This window comes from Macaca nemestrina, chromosome 2 (assembly GCF_043159975.1).
Source record: "Macaca nemestrina isolate mMacNem1 chromosome 2, mMacNem.hap1, whole genome shotgun sequence".
NCBI classification, from domain to species: domain Eukaryota; kingdom Metazoa; phylum Chordata; class Mammalia; order Primates; family Cercopithecidae; genus Macaca; species Macaca nemestrina.
This window is the reverse complement of record NC_092126.1, coordinates 15,113,940-15,135,570: the sequence shown is the minus strand read 5'-3', so window position 1 is coordinate 15,135,570 and position 21,631 is coordinate 15,113,940. Positions and strand designations below refer to the sequence as shown.

The 21,631-nt window shown below is 44.2% G+C and overlaps 1 protein-coding gene and 1 long non-coding RNA gene across 5 annotated transcripts in view; one reads left to right on the top strand and one right to left on the bottom strand.

Annotated features, from left to right (window-relative positions):
• The window catches only part of LOC105470939 (uncharacterized), a 52,495-nt gene that overhangs the window by 4,825 nt on the left and 26,039 nt on the right, over window positions 1–21,631 (bottom strand). For 2 of the 4 annotated variants that reach the window (XR_011619571.1, XR_980882.3), the window contains exons 4-6: window positions 16,455–16,792; window positions 7,807–7,940; window positions 5,505–7,233 (exon numbers count right to left, since the gene is read on the bottom strand). This is a non-coding gene — a long non-coding RNA (uncharacterized lncRNA). Of the gene's footprint in view, window positions 1–5,504; window positions 7,234–7,806; window positions 7,941–16,454; window positions 16,793–21,631 lie in introns of those variants that run through there. The other 2 variants (XR_011619572.1, XR_011619570.1) reach the window with 2 other exon arrangements.
• LOC105470938 (C-C motif chemokine receptor 4) lies at window positions 5,388–9,044 on the top strand. Its single transcript, XM_011723289.3, has 2 exons — window positions 5,388–5,512; window positions 7,198–9,044. Exon 2 carries the CDS (start codon window positions 7,249–7,251, stop codon window positions 8,329–8,331), a length of 1,083 nt encoding a protein of 360 aa, XP_011721591.1. The 5' UTR covers window positions 5,388–5,512; window positions 7,198–7,248; the 3' UTR covers window positions 8,332–9,044.

The following is a 21,631-nucleotide window of genomic DNA, read 5'->3' as shown; positions in this document are numbered from 1 at the left end:
TCACACAGGCTGGAGTGCAGTGGCACGATCTTGGCTCACTGCAACCTCCGCCTCCTGAGTCCAAGCGATTCTTATACCTCAGCCTCCTGAGTAGCTAGGACTACAGGCACGCCACCACGCCCAGCTAATTTTTTGTATTTTTAGTAGAGATGGGATTTCACCATGTTGGCCAGGCTGGTCTCATACTCCTGATCTCAAATGATCCGGCCGCCTCAGCCTCCCAAAGTGCTGGGATTACAGGCATCTATTTCTATGGCCCAATTTAGCTACCCACCACAACATTGATGAGTGATATTTTACTTTTATTCACTTATAAGTATTTTCTGTTTTCCATTGTATCTTCTTTGACATTCGGGTCACATGAACATGAAAATGTCTTGTCTAATTTCCAAATGTGTAGGAATTTTTAGTTATCTTTAAAAAAATTGACTAGTAATTTAGTCATTTGCAGCCTTCTATTTCCTTACCAAAGGTTTGTCTGCTTATTCAGACCTCCTTTGTAATATAGTTGTTGTTGGTTTTTAAATGCTGTCTTGACCCAGTTTTAAGGTGCTGGCTAGAGGCCAGTCAGTTCCCCTTTTTGAACAGCTAAGTTCACACCCCAATCACTTCCCTTATCAGGCCCTCATACTCAGGGGCCATTGTGCATTAGCTCTAATTGCCCTGAGGCCAGATACCAGGCACTAGGGACAGCCCCATTGCTCTGAACACACAAAATTATTCAAAATAGCCAATGGACAGAAAGCCCTTGAAATCCAAGTAACCTCACATGCTTGCCATACATGAACTGCCCGTACAGCTCTGGCTCATTTTTACCTTGTCCCTGTTACTCCTGGTGTGGCCCTGCCTGGCAGCCTTCTCTCATTTTGAGCTGTAAATAACAGGTTTGAAGGCTTAATCACCATAGCTCTGCAGCTGAGTCCTGTGGCGCTCCTTTTGAAGGCACAATTTCAGATATGTTGGTCCCTGTGGGTTGGTATTGTGCCCAGAGCCTGGGCAATGTACCTTGATGTCTTTGACCCTGAAATAAGGCTTGGTGCACCAGGGGGCGCTGTAGTCTCATGTTCCAGCTTTCCTTCGTGTTGGAAGCATGCGCTGCACTGTGTACCACCATGGTTTGGGGTAGGCTTTGCAGTCTTTTTTGTTGGCCTGCTCCTCTCTGCTTAGGTTTCAGAAACTAAGCCTAACGGAACATGTGTCCATGAAAATGTCAGGAGTGTGAGTGTAGCCCTGAGAGTGTCGCTGACTGGCTGGGTTGCCTTGAGCATACCACCTCCCCTCTCTGTGTTCCTACTTCTCCATCTATGAAATGAAATGGGCATTAATTAAAAAATGATTCTGGCTGGGCGCCGTGGCTCAAGGCTGTAACCTCAGCACTTTGGGAGGCCAATGCAGTTGGATCACCTGAGGTCAGGATTTTGAGACCAGGCTGACCAAAATGGTGAAACCCCATCTCTACTAAAAACACAAAAAAATTAGCTGAGTGTGGTGGCAGGCGCCTATAATCCCAGCTACTCGGGAGGCTGAGGCAGGAGAATCCCTTGAACTGGGGAGGCAGACATGGCAGTGAGCCGAGATCGCGCCGCTGCACTCCAGCCTGGACAATAAGAGCGAAACTCCGTCTCAGTGGGGGGGGGAAAAAAAGATTCTTTTTTGGGGGCTGAGGTCCTTTTTTTTGGATGTTTAATTTTGAAACCTTTACTGAAGGGACACCTACTTAGTATTTCTCCAGGACAGTAATGTTGTTACTTTGCCAACCTGAAGACTGACTATCTCCGGGGCGTAACCTCTGCAACTTGGAAACCTGAAACCTGCTTTTTACCTGAACCCTGACTTGGAAATTGAATGTGGCCCAAAAAGTCTAAATCCAAATATTTCCTGGGATCCCAGCAATGGCCAAGGGCACGCTCTGGGCTCAGCTATTTCAAGAGAGGAAGCTATTCCTGTGTATTGTATTTATCCTACTAATTTCTTGTTTTTTCTTTTTTTTTTTTTTTTTTGAGACGGAGTCTAGCTCTTTCTCCCAGGCTGGAGTGCAGTGGCCAGATCTCGGCTCACTGCAAGCTCCGCCTCCCCATGGGTTCACCCCATTCTCCGGCCTCAGCCTCCCGCGTAGCTGGGTCTACAGGCGCCCGCCACTATGCCCGGCTAATTTTTCATATTTTTAGTAGAGACGGGGTTTCACCTGTGTTGGCCAGGATGATCTCGATCTCCTAACCTCGTGATCTGCCCACCTTGGTCTCCCAAAGTGCTGGGATTACAGGCGTGAGCCACCACACCTGGCCTATCCTACTAATTTCTTTTTTTTTTTTTTTTTTTTTTTTTTTTTTTTTTTGAGACGGAGTCTCGCTCTGTCGCCCAGGCTGGAGTGCAGTGGCCGGATCTCAGCTCACTGCAAGCTCCGCCTCCCGGGTTTACGCCATTCTCCTGCCTCAGCCTCCTGTGTAGCTGGGACTACAGGCGCCCGCCACCGCGCCCGGCTAGTTTTTTGTATTTTATTAGTAGAGACGGGGTTTCACCGTGTTCGCCAGGATGGTCTCGATCTCCTGACCTCGTGATCCGCCCGTCTCGGCCTCCCAAAGTGCTGGGATTACAGGCTTGAGCCACCGCGCCCGGCCTATCCTACTAATTTCTAATCACTGCTAGTGCGTTGTTGAACACCTGTATGTACCAGGCACTATGCTAAGTGTTTTACAAACATCAGCTCATTTAATTCCCTCACAATCCTCAAGTATTATCATCCCTTTTTACAGATAAGAAAATTTAGGTTTACACAGCTAGTGAGTGGTGGTACTGAGATCCAAATTCAGACTCAAAGCAAGTCCTCTCAACCAATGAGGCCACTGGAGCTCAAACTCTGCCTCACTCATGGGACCAGGAGGTTTGTCACACGGCCAGGTTCAGTCAAGGGAGGACTAACTGGCTCTCCAGGGATCATCTATAGACCCACATGAATCAATGCTCATTTATGATGATTTGGACCTCTAGATAGCATATGTTCTAGAACCTTAACATTGCCCCCACCCAGGCCAGAGCTCATGGAGATGTAGGTGGTGTGCTCAGATGAACTTGCCCAGGCCCCTGCCGAGGCATGTGCTTTCCTGTCCTTCACACTTTGCCCCCGGCCAGCTCTCTAACTTGTATCTCAAAGTCTATAATTTAATGGCAGAATCTTCTTCAGGCCCCATGTTTCTGGAAATACATTCATTTTATAAATTACTCTATATAATGGGCATAGATTAGCTAGTCAAATACACGTGGGATGCTTTTATTGCAACTCCTTCTTCCAGAGGCTCAACATGATATCAGCATTGGAAGGGCCCCCGGAAGCACTGCAGGATGGAACTGTGTTTAACTTGAACCCAAGCCTAGCATTCCCCAGACCTACCTGAGCACCTGTCCCCATTTCTCTTTTGCAGGCTATCTATGAATCTGGTTCCACAGTTCATACTCTGGGGAACACTGCTCTAGTTCAGGGTTTCTCAACCTCAGCACCACTGATCTTCTTGGTCAGATAACTCTGCTGTGGAGGGCTGTCCTATGCATTGTAGGACTTTAGCAGCGTTCCTGGACTCTACTCATTAGAAGCCAGTAGCAGGCCAGGCGTGGTGGCTCATGCCTGTAATCCCAGCACTCTGGGAGGCTGAGGCAGGCAGATCACCTGAGGTCAGGAGTTCAAGACCATCCTGGCCAACATGGTGAAACCCCGTCTCTACTGAAATACAAAAAATTAGCCGGACGTGGTGGCGTGCACCTGTAGTCCTGGCTACTCGGGAGGGTGAGGCAGGGGAATTGCTTGAACCTGGGAGGTGCAGGTTGCAGTGAGCTGAGATCACGCCACTGTACTCCAGCCTGGTGACAGAGCAAGATTCCGTCTCAAAAAAAAGAAAAAAAGAAAAAAAAAAAAACCAGCCAGTAGTAACTCCCTCCCACCCCAAGCTAAAATGTCTCCAGATATTGCAGATATTGCTATGCCTCATAGGGACACAGAGCCTGAGTTGAGTGCCTCTACTCTCTACTCTAACTCGTGCATTCTCAGTAGAGGCGATATTGCCCCCAAGGTAAAACTTAGCTCTTGGAGGGAGAAAAATTTCTTACTCATTTTATGTATAAAGCACAGATACACATACACTGTATAAATAGATATACAGTATATCTGTAGCATTAAAATTTTATGAGGGAGTGTTAGGAAAAAAAAGTCTCAAAAGACTCCTTGGGGGAAGTGATAATGAAAAAAAAAGGGTTCTCTAACTCCATTCTAGCTCAGTGTTTTAGTTCCTATTTATGCCAATTCCTCAGAAAGAATGATATTTATGGCTCTTTTAAGTTGAACCAAAGAGCTAAGCAACTGTTGAAACACAGGGAAAGCATCTGGAAGTTGCCAAAAGCTGAGGCTATGAGAGACTTAGGGCTCATGTCCGCTCCTTGGCTATGACTGCTACCCGCATCCAAAGTGAAGATCAAGACCTCAGCCAAGACCACGGCCAGCGAAGCTCCACAATCTCCAAGCAGAAGGCGCTTGGGTGAGGGTCTTCCTGTTGCAAAAGGACTTGAAGCTATTTTGCCAGGTCACTTCACACCGGTTCGAGGCCGTGTCAACTACTGAATCAAACAATGTGGTTGGCTAATGCCCTCCAAGTCACTCACAGACACATACATTTGGACAAGTTTTTCTCTTCTCTCCTCTTGAATATCCTTTTTCTTGACTATCTCTGGCCTTCCTTCTCACTCTGGCCTCTCAGATCCCAGTTGTCAGGAGAACACGGCACATCTTGATTGCTGGTCCCTGCATATCCATGATGAGAAACTAACAAACAGGTTGCTGATCCAAAATGTAGAGATTGTTGCTACAGCATATGGCCAGTTAAATGGAATTTTTTTTTTTAAACTAAAAAGCCAAAAAGCAGTGGCTGATGCCTGTAATCCCAGTGCTTTAGGAAGCTGAGGTGGGAGGATTACTTGAGGCCAGGAGTTCAAGATCAGCCTGGGCAATGTAGCAAGACCCCTATCTCCACAAAAAATAAAATTAGTCAGCCACGGTGGCTTGCACCTCTAGTCTCAGCTACTTGGGAGACTGAGGCAGGAGGATCACTTGAGCCTAGGAGTTCGAGGTTACAGTGAGCTGTGATTGCACCACTGAACACTGGTCTGGGTGACCCTATTTCTTTAAAAACATCTCTTTTTTAAAAGCCAACAAATACATTTTTAAAAACTAAAAATTTTCTTTTTTAAAAAGAAACTGACTTCATTTTTTTCCTTGATCTTTTCTTAGCACATCTTCTTGGCCTTCAGTCTTGGGAAATGACTAAGAATCATTTTCTGCTTCCTACTTCTATCAAAAAACCCCACTTGAACTCAGTACAATTGGGTGAGGGAGAGAACTCGTGCTCACAGGAAGCCACGCACCCTTGAAAGGCACCGGTCCTTCTTAGCATCGTGCTTCCTGAGCAAGCCTGGCATTGCCTCACAGACCCTCACAGACCTTCCTCAGAGCCGCTTTCAGAAAAGCAAGGTAAGTGGGGATGGGGACATTCTCAGGGTCTTGGGTCGCACACTGCTTTCTGGACCTGGCTCAGACACTCAGGCCCCTCGCGAGTCTAGGGCTTACACTTGGCACCTACCTTGCAGCCCACACACCTTCTACCTGTCCCCACACCCTCCGAGCCCTCATGTGATGGGCATTCATTTATGTGGGGCTCTCCTCCTGCACACATCTGGCCTGAGTCCACATGCCCAAAATAAATAGATCATTTTCATTAAAAATATACACTTGTCTGCTTCTTGCTTCTAGCAAGACTCCCAGGCAAGAAATACCACACACACAAGACCTACAGAATAATTCCAGACCCTTACCAGCTCTGTCTCCTGGTTTTTTGTTCTCCTGATAATTTCCTAACTCCTCAGCCTTGTTTATACCTTTCATTTTTACTGGTAAATGGTGGAGAAAGAGTAGAATTGTTAGTCATTCAACAAACTTTTTTGGAGACTCTGCGATGCAACAGGTGTTCAGTGTCTATTTGCATGAGTAAACCAAAATCTTTTTCTTTTTTTCTTTTTCTTCTCTTCTCTTTTCTTTCCTTTTTTTTTGAGACAGGGTTTCACTCTGCTGCCCAGGTTGAAGTGCAGTGGTGCCATCATAGCCCACTGCAGCCTTGAACTCCTGGGCTCAAGGGATCCTCCCGCCTCAGCCTCCTGAGTAGCTGGTACTATCAACACATACCATCACACCCAGCTAACTTTTAAAACAATTTTTTTGTAGAGACAGGGTCTCCCTATGTTGCTCACGCTGGTGTGGAGCTCCTTGGCTCAAGTGATCCTCCCTCCTCGGCCTCCCAAAGTGCTGGGATTATAGGCATGGGCCACCGCACACCTGGTTTCAGAAGCTCTTTCTTGAGAAACACAGTTTGGGCATTGGGTGTGTGGTGGTGAGGGTGTGGGGAGAGATCGAATGTGAATTTACTGACGAATGTGAAAAGGATTTTAACAAGGAATGTGAGGGCCCCACAAAAGCCTCAAAAAGGAAGCAAGGGAGTGGCCTTGAGTCGGAAAGTCCTTTAGCCCTGAGTCCCTCTGATAGACATGTCAGCATATGATAAATTTTAAGAAGATTTCAACCTCTTTATCTACCAATTGAGATAGGAGTGAAGGTGGTTGGGGAGATAGAGGTTTTACTTCTGCCTGCAATATGTGTTTTCTAGATCCATCAGGCGAATTCCCACTCTAATAGGATTCTGTGCATAGAAATGATTTTTATATGCAGTTTGACGATGATCATGATCATGATCATGCATATAAAATACACCCAATTGAGAATTGTTCAACTGATTTTGTCATCCCTGAAAGTGATTTCAGTAACCCCAGACTATGAAATATCTTTTTGAAATACATCCTTGAAGAACACCTGCTTGAAAAGGAGGTTTTACGATCCTCACTTACAAATGAGAGAACTGAAGCTCCTAGCAGAGAGGTAAGAACATTAGTGAGTGCCCGAACTGGAATCTGAAACAAACCTGTCTGCCTCCAAAGCCCAAAATTATTTCATCTGGCTGCAGGGTCCTGTGAGTAATCGAGCCCTTCATCTTGGGAAAGGCATATACAGACCTAGAGCAAAAGAGTACGCAGCTATGCTCTGCATTTAGCAACACTTTGGTTTATTTTTGTTCTCACAAAAATCTCCTTTGCTCTTCCCCTCATTAGCTTCTTCTGGTTGGGCCCAGACCTGCCTTGAGGAGCCTGTAGAATTAAAAAATGAACCCCACGGATATAGCAGACACCACCCTTGATGAAAGCATATACAGCAATTACTATCTGTATGAAAGTATCCCCAAGCCTTGCACCAAAGAAGGCATCAAGGCATTTGGGGAGCTCTTCCTGCCCCCGCTGTACTCCTTGGTTTTTGTATTTGGGCTGCTTGGAAATTCTGTGGTGGTTCTGGTCCTGTTCAAATACAAGCGGCTCAGGTCCATGACTGACGTGTACCTGCTCAACCTTGCCATCTCAGATCTGCTCTTCGTGTTTTCCCTCCCGTTTTGGGGCTACTATGCAGCAGACCAGTGGGTTTTTGGGCTAGGTCTGTGCAAGATGATTTCCTGGATTTACTTGGTGGGCTTTTACAGCGGCATATTCTTCGTCATGCTTATGAGCATTGATAGATACCTGGCAATTGTGCATGCGGTGTTTTCCTTGAGGGCAAGGACCTTGACTTATGGGGTCATCACCAGTTTAGCTACATGGTCAGTGGCTGTGTTCGCCTCCCTTCCTGGCTTTCTGTTCAGCACTTGTTATACTGAGCGCAACCATACTTACTGCAAAACCAAGTACTCGCTCAACTCCACGACCTGGAAGGTTATCAGCTCCCTGGAAATCAACATTCTCGGATTGGTGATCCCCTTCGGGATCATGCTGTTTTGCTACTCCATGATCATCAGAACCTTGCAGCACTGTAAAAACGAGAAGAAGAACAAGGCGGTGAAAATGATCTTTGCCGTGGTGGTCCTCTTCCTTGGGTTCTGGACACCTTACAACATAGTGCTCTTCCTAGAGACCCTGGTGGATCTAGAAGTCCTTCAGGACTGCACTTTTGAAAGATACTTGGACTATGCCATCCAGGCCACAGAAACTCTGGCTTTTGTTCACTGCTGCCTTAATCCCATCATCTACTTTTTTCTGGGGGAGAAATTTCGCAAGTACATCCTACAGCTCTTCAAAACCTGCAGGGGCCTTTTTGTGCTCTGCCAATACTGTGGATTCCTCCAAATATATTCTGCTGACACCCCCAGCTCATCTTACACGCAGTCCACCATGGATCATGATCTCCATGATGCTCTGTAGAAAAATGAAAAGCTGAAATGCACAGTCAATGAACTTTCCACATTCAAAGCTTACTTAAAATTGTATTTTAGTAAGAGATTCCTGAGCCAGTGTCAGGAGGAAGGCCTACACCCATAGTGGAAAGATGGCTTCTCACCCTGCAGGCAACTTTTTCTCTCCCACTAGACAAGTCCAGCCTGGCAAGGGTTCACCTGGGCTGAGGCATCCTTCCTCACACCAGGCTTGCCTGCAGCCATGAGTCAGTCTGATGAGAACTCTGAGCAGTGTTTGAATGAAGTTGTAGGTAATATTGCAAGGCAAAGACTTTCCCTTCTAACCTGAACTGATGGGTTTCTCCAGAGGGAATTGCAGAGCATTGGCTGATAGAGTAAATCCCTACCTTTTGCTGTGGCAAATGGGCCCTCTAGATTAATTTCTTGCTTTTGTGGAACAATATAGAAAACTGTTTTTCTAATAATATATCTCAGGCATAGTATATTCCATTGAGCCAGATGTATGAAGAAACAATTAGCGAAGTGATGAAACCAGATCTCAATTCTTTATTGTAAAGGATTATCTGTTAATTGAAGCCAAACTTTTTATACTGATATAAGGGTGAGGATATGAAGACATTAGAATGGTCTGATTTCTCAACACGAACTACAAGGCATTTAAAATCCAAACATATTTGTGAAAATTCAAACACAGTTTCTCACTTGTTTGTGGCCATGTTTTGTTCTTTTTTTTTTTTTTTTTTTTTTTTTTGAGACGGAGTCTCGCTCTGTAGCCCAGGCTGGAGTGCAGTGGCCGGATCTCAGCTCACTGCAAGCTCCGCCTCCCAGGTTCACGCCATTCTCCAGCCTCAGCCTCCCGAGTAGCTGGGACTACAGGCGCTGCCACCTCGCCCGGCTATTTTTTGTATTTCTTAGTAGAGACGGGGTTTCACCGTGTTAGCCAGGATGGTCTCGATCTCCTGACCTCATGATCCGCCCGTCTCGGCCTCCCAAAGTGCTGGGATTACAGGCTTGAGCCACCGCACCCGGCCCCATGTTTTGTTCTAATTATAACAGAGGAATATTAAAAAGTTTTAAATAGGCTGGGCACAGTGGCCTGTAATCCCAGCACTTTGGGAGGCCGAGGCGGGTGGATCACCTGAGGTCAGGAGTTTGAGACCAGCCTGGCCAACGTGGAGAAAACCCTGTCTCTACTAAAAGATACAAAATTAGCCAGGCATGGTGGCACATGCCTGTAATCCCAGCTACTCAGGAGGCTGAGGCAGGAGAATCGCTTGAACCCGGGAGATGGAGGTTGCGGTGAGCCAAGATCACGCCATTGCACTCCAGCCTGGGCAACAAGAGTGAAACACTGTCTAAAAAAAAAAAAAAAAAAAAAAAAAATTAAATAATACATAGGCCAGGAATACATTTATTTGAGGTCATTTACTTGTTTATATTTTATCTTATTTTATTTTATTTTTGAGATGGAGTCTCACTCTGTCACCCAAGCTGGAATGCAGTGGTACTAGGTTCACTGCAACCTCTGCCTCCCGGGTTCAAGCGATTCTCTTGCCTTAGCTTCTCAAGCAACTGGGATTACAGGCAAGCGCCACCACCCCAGGCTAATTTTTTGTATTTTCAGTAGAGACAGGGTTTCACCATATGGGCCAGGCTGGTCTTGAACTCCTGACCTCAGGTGATCTGCCTGCCTTAGCCTCCCAAAGTGCTGGGATTACAGGCATGAGCCACCTCGCCCAGCCAAGTTCTTTTACTTGTTTATAAACAATGCCTTCGTAATTAAAATTAAGGATTAATAAAGCGTGACAATATCTCAATCATTTTGAAGTGCCTGCTATCAATTGAAATAAAAATAATCAACTAAAAGTTATTGTTGACATTGTACAAATATGGTTGTTAAAAAATTATGAAATTTGAAAAGTATCATCCTCTCTTAAAATATTGGCCCTAGTTTTTTTGTTTTTTTTTTTTGAGACAGAGTCTCGCTCTGTCGCCCAGGCTGGAGTGCAGTGGCCAGATCTCAGCTCACTGCAAGCTCCGTCTCCCCGGTTTACGCCATTCTCCTGCCTCAGCCTCCTGAGTAGCTGGGACTACAGGCGCCCGCCACCACGCCCGGCTAGTTTTTTTGGTTTTTTTTTTTTAGTAGAAACGGGGTTTCACCGTGTTAGCCAGGATGGTCTCGATCTCTTGACCTCGTGATCCGCCTGTCTCGGCCTCCCAAAGTGCTGGGATTACAGGCTTGAGCCACCGCGCCCGACCTTGTTTTTGTTTTTGAGACAGAGTTTTGCTCTTATTGCCCAGGCTGGAGTGCAATGGCATGATCTCAGCTCACCGCAACCTCCGCCTCCTGGGTTCAACCAATTCTCCTGCTTCAGCCTCCCAAGTAGCTGGGATTACAGGCGCCCGCCACCACGCCCAGCTAATTTTTTTGTATTTTTAGTACAGACAGAGTTTTACCATGTTGGCCAGGCTGATCTTGAACTCCTGACCTCAGGCGATCCACCTACCTCGGCCTCCCAAAGCGCTGGCATTACAGGTGTGAGCCACTGGGCCCAGCCATTGGCCCTAGTTGTTAACTTTTGGTTAGTCATTTCTTTTTTTTTTTTCCTTGAGATGGAGTCTTGCTCTGTCGCCCAGGCTGGAGTGCAGTGGCGCGATCTCGGCTCACTGCAAGCTCTGCCTCCCGGGTTCACTCCATTCTCCTGCCCGAGCCTCCCGAGTGGCTGGGACTACAGGCGCCTGCCACCACGCCCGACTAATTTTTTGTATTTTTTAGTAGAGACGGGGTTTCACCCTGTTAGCTGGGATGGTCTCGGTCTCCTGACCTGGTGATCCGCCTGCCTCGGCCTCCCAAAGTGCTGGGATTACAGGCGTGAGCCACCGCGCCCGGACTGGTTAGTCATTTATTTTTTTAATTTTTTTTATTTTAATTTTTTTATTTTTTATTTGCATTCATCTTTTTTTTTTTTTTTAAATCCCTCTGAAGTATGTTTTACAAAACAGAAAACTGAGGCTAACAGAGAAAAGTAACATGCTCAGACTAACAAAGGAATGCAGAGCTAGGATCTTGCTCTGATGCTAGAGTCTTGCTCTGTCGCCCAGGCTGGAGTGCAGTGGTGCCATCTCGGCTCACTGCAAGCTCTGCCTCCTGGGTTTACGCCATTCTCCTGCCTCAGCCTCCCGAGTAGCTGGGACTATAGGCGCCCACCACCTCGCCCGGCTAGTTTTTTTGTATTTTTAGTAGAGACAGGGTTTCACTATGTTAGCCAGGATGGTCTCGATCTCCTGACCTCGTGATCCACCCGCCTCGGCCTCCCAAAGTGCTGGGATTACAGGCTTGAGCCACCGCGCCCAGCCGGTTAGTCATTTCTTACAAGTCATTTAAATCATTTAATTAATCCTTTCATACTATTAAGATAAATTGCTATCTCTGTCCTTACAGCCTTAATTAAGCAAATACTCCAACAAAATCTGGGAGACCTCCAATTCCTCCCAAAACAAAAACTTATCTTGCAAGCTATTAATTGAGTTAACCAGTTACAAATGCTTCTGTTATGTTTATACGTTCTTGCACGCTTTACATTTATAAAGAATGCATTTCCAGAAAATTTATTTTCAGTAAAGTGATTTTAAAGAGGGAAAGTTGATGTTGTCTTCATAGAAAATAAAATAAAATAAACTCGTTTAAAGCCCCAGGGAGCATTTTTTTCCTGATCGTGTCTGTGTTAAATCTCCTGACGTGGATGAGAATCAGAGCTGCTGATGAGCCATTGCTTCACCACATGCTGTAGATGTGAACTCACCCAAGGGGAGGAATCAAAGCGTTCACTGTTGCCATCTCCACTTTGGGCTGTGTGTTGCTGTCTCGCTGTAGGGGACTTGGAGACGAGAGCGAATAAGTTAGGGGGTGGGCATGGTGGCTCATGCCTGCAATCCCAGCACTTTGGGAGGCAGAGGTGGGCCGATAACTTGAGGTCAGGAGTTTGAGACCTGCCTGGCCAACATAGTGAAACCCCATCTCTACTAAAAGCACAAAAAGTAGCCAATGTGCTTGCAATCCCAGATACTTTGGAGGCTGAGGCATGACAATCACTTGAACCTGGGAGGCAGAGGTTGCAGTGAGCAGAGATCATACCACTGCACTTCAGCCTGGGTGCAGAGTGAGTGAGACTCTGTCTCAAAAAAAAAAAAAAAAAAAAAAGATGTTAGGGATGGGCCAGTTCCTAGGCAGTGTTTCCTTAGACAACCTCTGTGAGGCGGGCTATGATCTGCCAAATCCTAGCTCTGCATTCCTTTGTTAGTCTGAGCATGTTACTTTTCTCTGTTAGCCTCAGTTTTCTCTTCTGTAAAACATACTTCAGAGGGATTAAAAAAAAAAAAAAAAAAAAAAGATGATGAATGCAAAGCACCTATGTTCCTAGGTCATAGATAAAGGAAAGTTTTGGATATGCCCAATCAGAAGCCTCTTTTCCTGGTAGAGCTGTTAATTTTATTCATTTAATCATAGCAAGACATAAACTTTAGGGCACCAAAATACAAAAGCTGGTCAAAGGGGCTTTACTGCCCCTTCATTTCCATAACAGGCTGTACCAAGTCTGTGAGGTGCAATCCAAGTGGCTTCCATATCTCTGCCTGAGAATGGGTCTTTCATTTTCTCAAAGTCAGTGAGAGCTCCTCTTATTCCAAAGTTGGAGAGAATATTCCCTCAGGACAGGAATGTAGAACCTCTGGTGACATCCAAACATAACCCTCTTAGAACACCCAAAATAAAGTTTCTTCCCATTAAGCAAAAGAATCATAGAAAGAAAGCCAGCATGATTTCTATATATATATATATTTTTTTGAGATGGAGTCTTGCTCTGTCGCCCAGGCTGGAGTGTCATGGTGCGATCTTGGCTCACTGCAACCTCTGCCTTTCAGGTTCAAGTGATTCTCCTGCCTCAGCCTCCCGAGTAGCTGGGATTACAGGCATGCACCACCACGCCTGGCTCATTTTTGTATTTTTAGTAGAGATAGGCTTTCACCGTGTTGGCCAGGCTGGTCTGGAACTACTGACCTCAGGTGATCCGCCTGCCTCGGCCTCCCAAAGTACTGGGATTATAGGTGTGAGACACCGCACCCGACCAGCCAGCATGATTTCTAAACAAAGATGGGTTTAACTATAAATTTTCAGACATTAGATTCATGTCTTTCTTGTTGCAACATACCTAGCCTAGGTGTAATTTGCTCAGGAACAATAGAAGTGAGTTTGCTTTTGGGGTGATGTAAATGTTTTGGATCTAGATAGAAGGGTGGGTTGTACAATGTTGTGAATATACTAAATGCTACTAAATTGTGCATTTAAAAATGGTTCATTTTATATTATGTGAATTTTACCTCAACAACAATAACAATAAGAGTGACAGGAACTAGTCCAGCCAATATCTGTCCCATAGTAGGCTCTCAAATTCTATAGAATAAGTAAATTAATTTCATCTGCTTCTCATGAGAAGGAATAATACAGGGTGAAGCCAAAGGGTCTTTAGACCTTTAGGGAGATTATTTGCAAGAGACTCTTATAACAATTTGGAACGATTTCTGTTGAAATAGTTGCCTATTTTGTGCCAAGCAGAATGCTAGTTTATGGAACTAATAAAGGAATAAAGAAGTAAGTTCTGCCATTCATGGAATTAACAATCTGATAAAGGAAACACAAACAGGATTAACTATACTGCAAGCAAGACAAGTGTGATCATCGAGCCACAAGAAAGATACTTTGGGACTCCAGAGAAAGGAGAAGTTGATTACATTTCAAATCTCATAATATGATTAACTTTTGAAGTAGACCTTGTAGGAGAGGCATGATTTTGATGAAGGGAAGGGAGAAAGGGCTCCCCAGGCTGATGAAATAGCCTCTGAGAAGGCAGAGTGGTGTTAAGAGGGCACTGTGTGGTCAGGGGGTAGTTGTAGGGTTTTCTTGTAGTTAAAGTGCATGGGAGTGGGGCAGTGGAGCAAAGTAGGGAAAGGTGAGACCAAAGGAAAGTACAGAGCCAAGAGGCAGCAGCCTTGAGTCATGGACTGAGTCAGCTGCCATCCTGCTCTGCGCTTGAGACTGTCAGGGTGTTAAGGGGTGCTGTCCACACACCCACCAGTTCAGGACTGAAGCACTCACTCTACTAGTCATCGGGAATGTTGGCCCTGATAGCTCTCAGCTGGTCTCCCTTCAGGACTCATCCTCCCTGGGGGCAGCTCATATTCAGTGACTGGATAATAAGGAGATGCAAGCACTTGCCCCTTGCCTAGATTTGGGATAACTCTCAAGGGCCATTGCTACTCCAGAGCTCCAATAAGATTAGCTGAGGCCTCTGTTGCAACTGTGTTGCAGTTCCACGTTTCCCACTTTCTAAACTGCTTTCTTCCTTTCTTCCTTTTTTTTTTTTTTTTTTTTGAGATGGAGTTTTGCTCTTGTTGCCCAGGCTGGAGTGCAGTGGTGTGATCTTGGCTCACTGCAACCGCTGCCTCCTGGGTTCAAGCGATTCTCCTGTATCAGCCTCTTGAGTAGCTGGGATTACAGGTGCCCGCCCCTAAGCCTGGCTAATTTTTTGGTATTTTTTAGTAGAGATGGAGTTTCACCATGTTGGCCAGGCTGGTCTCAAACTTCTGACCTCAGGTGGCCCGCCCGCCTTGGCCTCCCAAAGTGCTGGGATTACAGGCGTGGGCCACCACGTCCAGCCCCAGTCTGCTTTGTTTATGCCCTTACAGGTGTGGTTTCCAAGAGGACTCCCTACTAAATCTCCTGCATGCTAATCTCAGAGCCTCAGAGCATGCTTCCAGAATCCCAGCCTAAAACAAAGACTTTCTGATCACACTGGGGACAAGTGAGCACCTAACATAAATGGAAACTGACCTAGGAGTGGGAAAATGAGGAGACATAATCTTTGCATCAGGGATGTGTTTCATTCATTGTCTTCTAACCATCAACCTCACTTAACTGTTGGCTCCTGTTTTCCTTTGGCCCCATAATTTGCCTGTCTCAAGCCCTCAGGCATCTTTTTCCTACACATCTTTTTTTTTTTTTTTTTTTTTTGAGACGGAGTCTCGCTCTGTCACCCAGGCTGGAGTGCAGTGGCCGGGTCTCAGCTCACTGCAAGCTCCGCCTCCCGGGTTCACGCCATTCTCCTGCCTCAGCCTCCCGAGTAGCTGGGACTAGAGGCGCCCGCCACCTCGCCCGGCTAGTTTTTTGTATTTTTTTAGTAGAGACGGGGTTTCACCGTGTTAGCCAGGATGGTCTCGATTTCCTGACCTCGTGATCCGCCCGTCTCGGCCTCCCAAAGTGCTGGGATTACAGGCATGAGCCACCGCACCCGGCCTTTCCTACACATCTTATTCCTGTTATCGTTACAGCCCATCTCTACCCTTGGTCATGCCACAACCATCTGTCATTCTGTATCCTGTACCCTACATCCAGTCAGAGACTGTCCACTCCATCTCCAGCCTTTCTTGACTCAAATGAACTAGACCTAAACTCCACCTATTTTTTGTGGTCATAATACTTTACCCCTTGAAAGCTTACAATAGCTATAAATTCCCCTTTCAGAAAATCAGAAATCCAAGTGCTTTTATATATTGACACTCATTTTACCCTCTTCTTAAAGTAGATAAGATTGATTTTATTACTCCAAGAAATTGAGGTTCAGGAGAAACAATATTTTAATCATGAATTAGACTCACTCCACCAAAAATACCCACCACCTAACTGCCTAGTAAAATGGCTAGCACAAAGCTCAATTATTTTTTACTGAATGAGTGGATTTCCTTATCTCTTAATCAAGTACTCTACACTGGCAATTCAAGTTTCTGTTTAACTACACAAAGTTCGCTAGTCCTATCTCCAAAATCCCCATTGTATTTCTAATAAGACTTTATGTGACCAAGTTCAAAGATTGACTGAATTGTTCCAGAAATACTGATGGGCTTTAGGTCAAAAATTACTTTGTTAAGACTTTTCATATTGAATGTAACTGCAAAAGTCTGCATTTTCACCTTTTCTGAGAAACTGTGAACCAGCACTAAGAAGAATGAATTTTAAAACCCCCAAACTGCATTTGCACCATACTTGGAGACAGAGATCCTTTTCGGACTCCAAAATACCTGGATGGTCTGCCCAAAGCAGCTGAGATCAGGCGAAACCTGTGTGGGATAGGGTGAAGTGCAGGGCGGTGAGAGATGCAGCAGGCACAGACGTCAGCAACACACCAAAGGCATTTCCTGAGCAGAGGGTGCACGGTGCGCTGTAGGAAGAGAGGTGATGAGCACTTGGGTCAGAAGTCCTCCTGGCCCCAGTTTGGTTCAGAGAAGCAGAGGGGGCAGGTTGGCCAAATTTCAAATTCTCAGGAGGCAGACAGTCTGTGTCTGTGGCAGCGGAACAGAAGAGAGCCATCGGGTTGTGAGGCCAGCTAGCCTGGAAAACTGCTGCCATTCCTTTCCTCCTAGGCAGAAACACGAACATAAGCACATTAAACAATGCAAAGACAAATACTAAGAAAAATGACACCATTGACTGTAATCTGGAGAGGAATACTAGAGAAATATAGGAAAATACAGAAAAGATTTCATTATCTTGATAAAATATGTCTATCTCAGCTGAGAAGGCGTCATAGGCCACTCCAGAGGCATTCCAGCTAGCTAAAAATAGGAAAGAATGCCTGTGATCTCCACTTCTGTATAACATTGCTCTGGAGGTACCAGCTCCACAAGATAAGGGGAATAAGTTAGAGGCATAGAAATTGTCAGTGGCTCATGCCTCTAATCCCAGTACTTTGGGAGGCCAAGGCGGGCGGATCACTGGAGGTCAGGGGTTTGAGACCAGCTTGGCCAACATGGTGAAACCCCGCCTACTAAAAATACAAAAATTAGCTGGGCGTGGTGATGCATGCGGCTAGTCCCAGCTACTCAGGAGCCGAGGTAGGAGAATCACTTAAATCCAGGAGGCGGAGGTTGCAGTGAGCTGAGATCCCGCCATTGCACTTCAGTCTGGGCGACAGAGTGAGACTACATCTCAAAAAAAAAAAAAAAAAAAAAAAAGCGAGTCTGAGAAGCTGTCACGGCCAAGAGGAGCCTAAGGAGACAACTACATGTCATTAGTTCTGGATCAGAAAGAGGACATTAGCTAAACATTAAAGAAGCATGAATAAAGAATGAACATTAGTTAATAATTATCAATATTGGTTCAGCAAGTGTAACAAATGTAGCATTCTAATGTATGGTGTTAATAATAGGGGAAATGTGAGGTGCGGTAAATGGGAACTTTCTGTGCCATCTTCACCAGTTTTCTGGAAATCTAAAACTGTTCTAAAATACAAAGTTTATTTAAAAAATTGGAAAGGGGAAGGGAAAATATCTCCAGCTCCAATGATACTGTTGAATAATCGGAACACCCAAGAGAATTACTTGAAAAACTATTATTAACAATAAGATAATTATGTAAGTTAATGAGGGAAGATGTTAATACATCAAACTCAATTACTTTTATATTTACAAATAACAGTCAGAAGATGTAGGATAACAGACCCACATTATGAAAGAGAATAGAAATAAATAATAATTAAAATATATATTATCTATACATAGTATGAAATAGATAGAAAATATATGGGAACAACTTACTCTAAAACACTATTACAGCACTAGGCCAGAAAAGGCCTTATACAAGCAGGCTCAATGGTATAAAAAACGCAAATTATTTTCAGTTAAATTATTAAATACAATGTTATTCTTCAAGACATATTAATAGCCTTTTAATAATTACATATACCAATTTAAAAGTTTACGTAAGAATGAACAACAACAAAAATAGCCCGGACCACTCTGAAAAAGAAGAACAATGAGGATATGCATATTATAAATTAATATGTATGTTAAATTAATTAGCTAATTAAAATATACAGCAATGTTGCAGAAAGTCAAGTGAAACAGAATGGGAAATCTAGTTTAGTATGAGATCAAAATACACGTGAGAATTTGGTGCATATTAACGATGGCAACTGAAATCAAAGGAGGACTACAATAAACTATTCAGAAGTGGGCCAAATGTATTGGCATCTGGAAAAAAAATTAAGCTTGATTCATATGTTACACTATACATGGCTTAATTCCAAACAGAAAAAATATTTAAATGTAAAAATTGGAAAAATAAAAGTTTTAAAAGAAAACATGGGACAATTTCTTCACAATTTGTGCAGCAGGCAAAGCCTTTCTAAAAATAACTCAAAATTCAGAAGCCATAAGGGAAATTCAGAAGCCATAAAGGAAAAGATTAATAAATTAAACTCTGTGAATTAAAAATATGCATGACAAAAACATCCCCAAAGAAAAACTCAAAAGACAAATGACAAACAGGGTCATTTGATGGCAGTTAAATGCAACTGAACTTTTTTCAAATTAGCAAGTGGCACATGGATATTTGTTACATTATTCTTGGTACTTTTCTATATGGCTGAAATGCTTAATAATAAGTAAATTAACATATACTCATACTATGAAATATGGTGCCATTAAAAAGAATAACTTTCAGCTATATACCTATACCATTCACAAATGTCCATAATATCTTAAGTGCATTTTGAAAACCCGGAAGTATAAATCCCAAACAGTTAGCCATTTTATAGAGGAAAAAATTATGCTTTGTATGTTCTAGGCTTCTTTAATTCTTTAAGCAAACATGCATTACTTTCATAATCTGCCAAAGCAGTAGCAATATTTCCATTTTAGGAAAAAAAGGAGAACTTTATGATGATGGAGAACTGACTAAAATAAACCACACAGAGATATTCTAGAATATAGGGCTCCCAGGTGACTTGAGCATGTGGATGTCATCCTGATGTAACACCTGCCCACAGAGATGTGCAGTGCTTTGAAGAAGATGCTGACATCAGTCCTGAGGATGGATAGCTGAGTTTGTGGTATGAGATAGGTACCAGATAGCATGCTGAAGCCTGCAGAATGTTTGAATTCTTTTGATCATACTTGATATAAACAGATGATCATTGGGAGGGCAGCAGGCAGGAAAAAGATCTGCGTCGAGACTAGACTGTACAACCACCTCTCCATGGTTACCTTGGTTAGGGAGATTCCTCCTAATTGTTTTGATGTCACTAGAAAAATGTCAGACGCAAATAAAGTGAACGATGGTTCACATGGAGCATTGTGTGATCTAGTTGGGCTCCTCTTCATGGAATGACCAGGGAAGAATTTGAGGGAGTTCGTGCAGTGGACAGAGGGTAAATATATGAGGGAATGAATTTGAGTTGTAAATACAAGAGTTGTTTCTAATCTGAGTCCTTAAGAACTTCTTGAGGGTTACAGATCTGTTCATTCTATTACTGGAAAGACTTCAAATTAAGGTGCAGTAAAAAGTTCACAGTTTGGGGATCTTCCTGTTTTCTAAAACTAATTGAAATGTGATAGACAATATACAACAACAGAAGCCTGATTGACGTCTGGGTACAAATGCCACTTTGAAAAACTGTTAGACAACTCTGTGTAAAGTTGAATATATACCTATTTTATGATCCAATAATTCTATACCTAGGTATTGATCCAAGAGAAATGAAAACTTTGGTCCATAAAATGACTCATTCAAGAATGTTGGTAACATCATACTTGATATGATTTTTCTGTGTCCCCACCCAAATCTCATCTTGAATTGTAGCTCCCACAATCCCCACGTGTCATGGGAGGGACCCAGTGGGAGGTAATTTGAATCATGAGGTTAGGTTTTTCCCATGCAGTTCTTGTGATAGTGAATAAGTCTTATGAGATCTGATGGTTTTATAAAGGGCAGTTCCCCATACACACTGTCTTGCCTGCTGTCATGTAAGATGTGCCTTTGCTCCTTTTTCACCTTCCACCATGATTGTGAGGCCTCTCCAGCCATGTGGAACTCTGAGTCTGTGAAACCTCTTTCCTGTACAAATTACCCAGTCTCAGATATATCCTCATTAGCAGCATGAGAACAGAATAATACAGTAAATTGGCACCAGGTAGTGGAGCACTGCTGTAAAAACACCTGAAAATGTGGAAGTGACTTTGGAACTGGGTAACAGGCAGAGGTTGGACCAGTTTGGAGGGCTCAGAAGAAGACAGAAAGATGTGGGAAAGTTTGGAACTTCCTGGAGACTTGTTGAATGGCTTAGACCAAAATGCTGATAGTGATATGGGCGATAAAGCCCAGATTTAGGTGGTCTCAGATGGAAATGAGGAAGTTCTTGGGGACTGGAGCAAAAGTGACTCTTGTTATACTTTAGCAAAGAGACTGGTGGCATTTTGCTCCTGGCCTAGAGATCTATGGAATATTGAACTTGAGAGAGATGATTTAGGGTATCTGGTGGAAGAAATTTCTGAGTGGTAAAGTGTTCAAGAGGAAGCAGAGAATAAAAATTTGGAAAATTTGCAGACTGATGATGTAATAGAAAAGAAAAAAAATTTTCTGGGAAGAAATTCAGGCCTACTGCAGAAATTTGCTAAGTAACAGGAAGCTGAATGTTATTCACTAAGATAATGTGGAAAATATCTTCAGGGGATATCAGAGTCCTTTGTGTCAGCCCTGGTCATTACAGGCCTGGAGGCCTAGGAGGGAAAAATGGTTTCCTGGGCCAGGTCCAGGGTCCCCCTGCAGTGACAGCTTAGGGACTTGGTGCCCTGCATCCCAGCCACTCCAACCATGGCTAAAAGGGGCCAAGGTATAGCTCAGGCTGAACTTCAGAGAGTGCAAGCCCCAATCTTTGGCAGGTTCCATGTTGTGTTGAGACTGCAGGTGCACAGAAGTCAAGAATTGAGGTTTGGGAACCTTGCCTAGATTTCAGAGGATGTATGGAAACTCTGGGATGTCCAGGCAGAAGTTTGCTGCAGTGGTGGGGCCCTCATGTAGAATCTCTGCAGTGCAGAAGGGAATGTGGGGTTGAAGTCCCCAAACAAAGTCCCCATTGGTGTATTGCCTAGTGGAGCTGTGAGAAGAGGGCCACCGTCCTCCAGACCCTAGAATGGTAGATCCACCAACAGCTTGCACTGTGTATCTGAAAAAGCTGCAGACTCTCAATGCCAGTCTGTTAAACCAGCTAGGAGGGGGCTATACCCTGCAAAACCACAGGGGCAGAGCTTCCCAAGGCTGTAGGAGCCCACCTCTGGCATCACCATGACCTGGATGTGAGACATGGAGTTAAAGGATATCACTTTGGAACTTTAAGGTTTAATGACTGCCCTGTTGGGTTTTGGACTTGCATGGAGCCTGTAGCCCCTTTGTTTTGGCCAATTTCTCCCATTTGGAACAG

Excerpts from the sequence above, each read along its gene's own strand:
- LOC105470938 (XM_011723289.3), top strand. The coding sequence starts at position 7,249 with ATGAACCCCACGGATATAGCAGACACCACCCTTGATGAAAGCATATAC.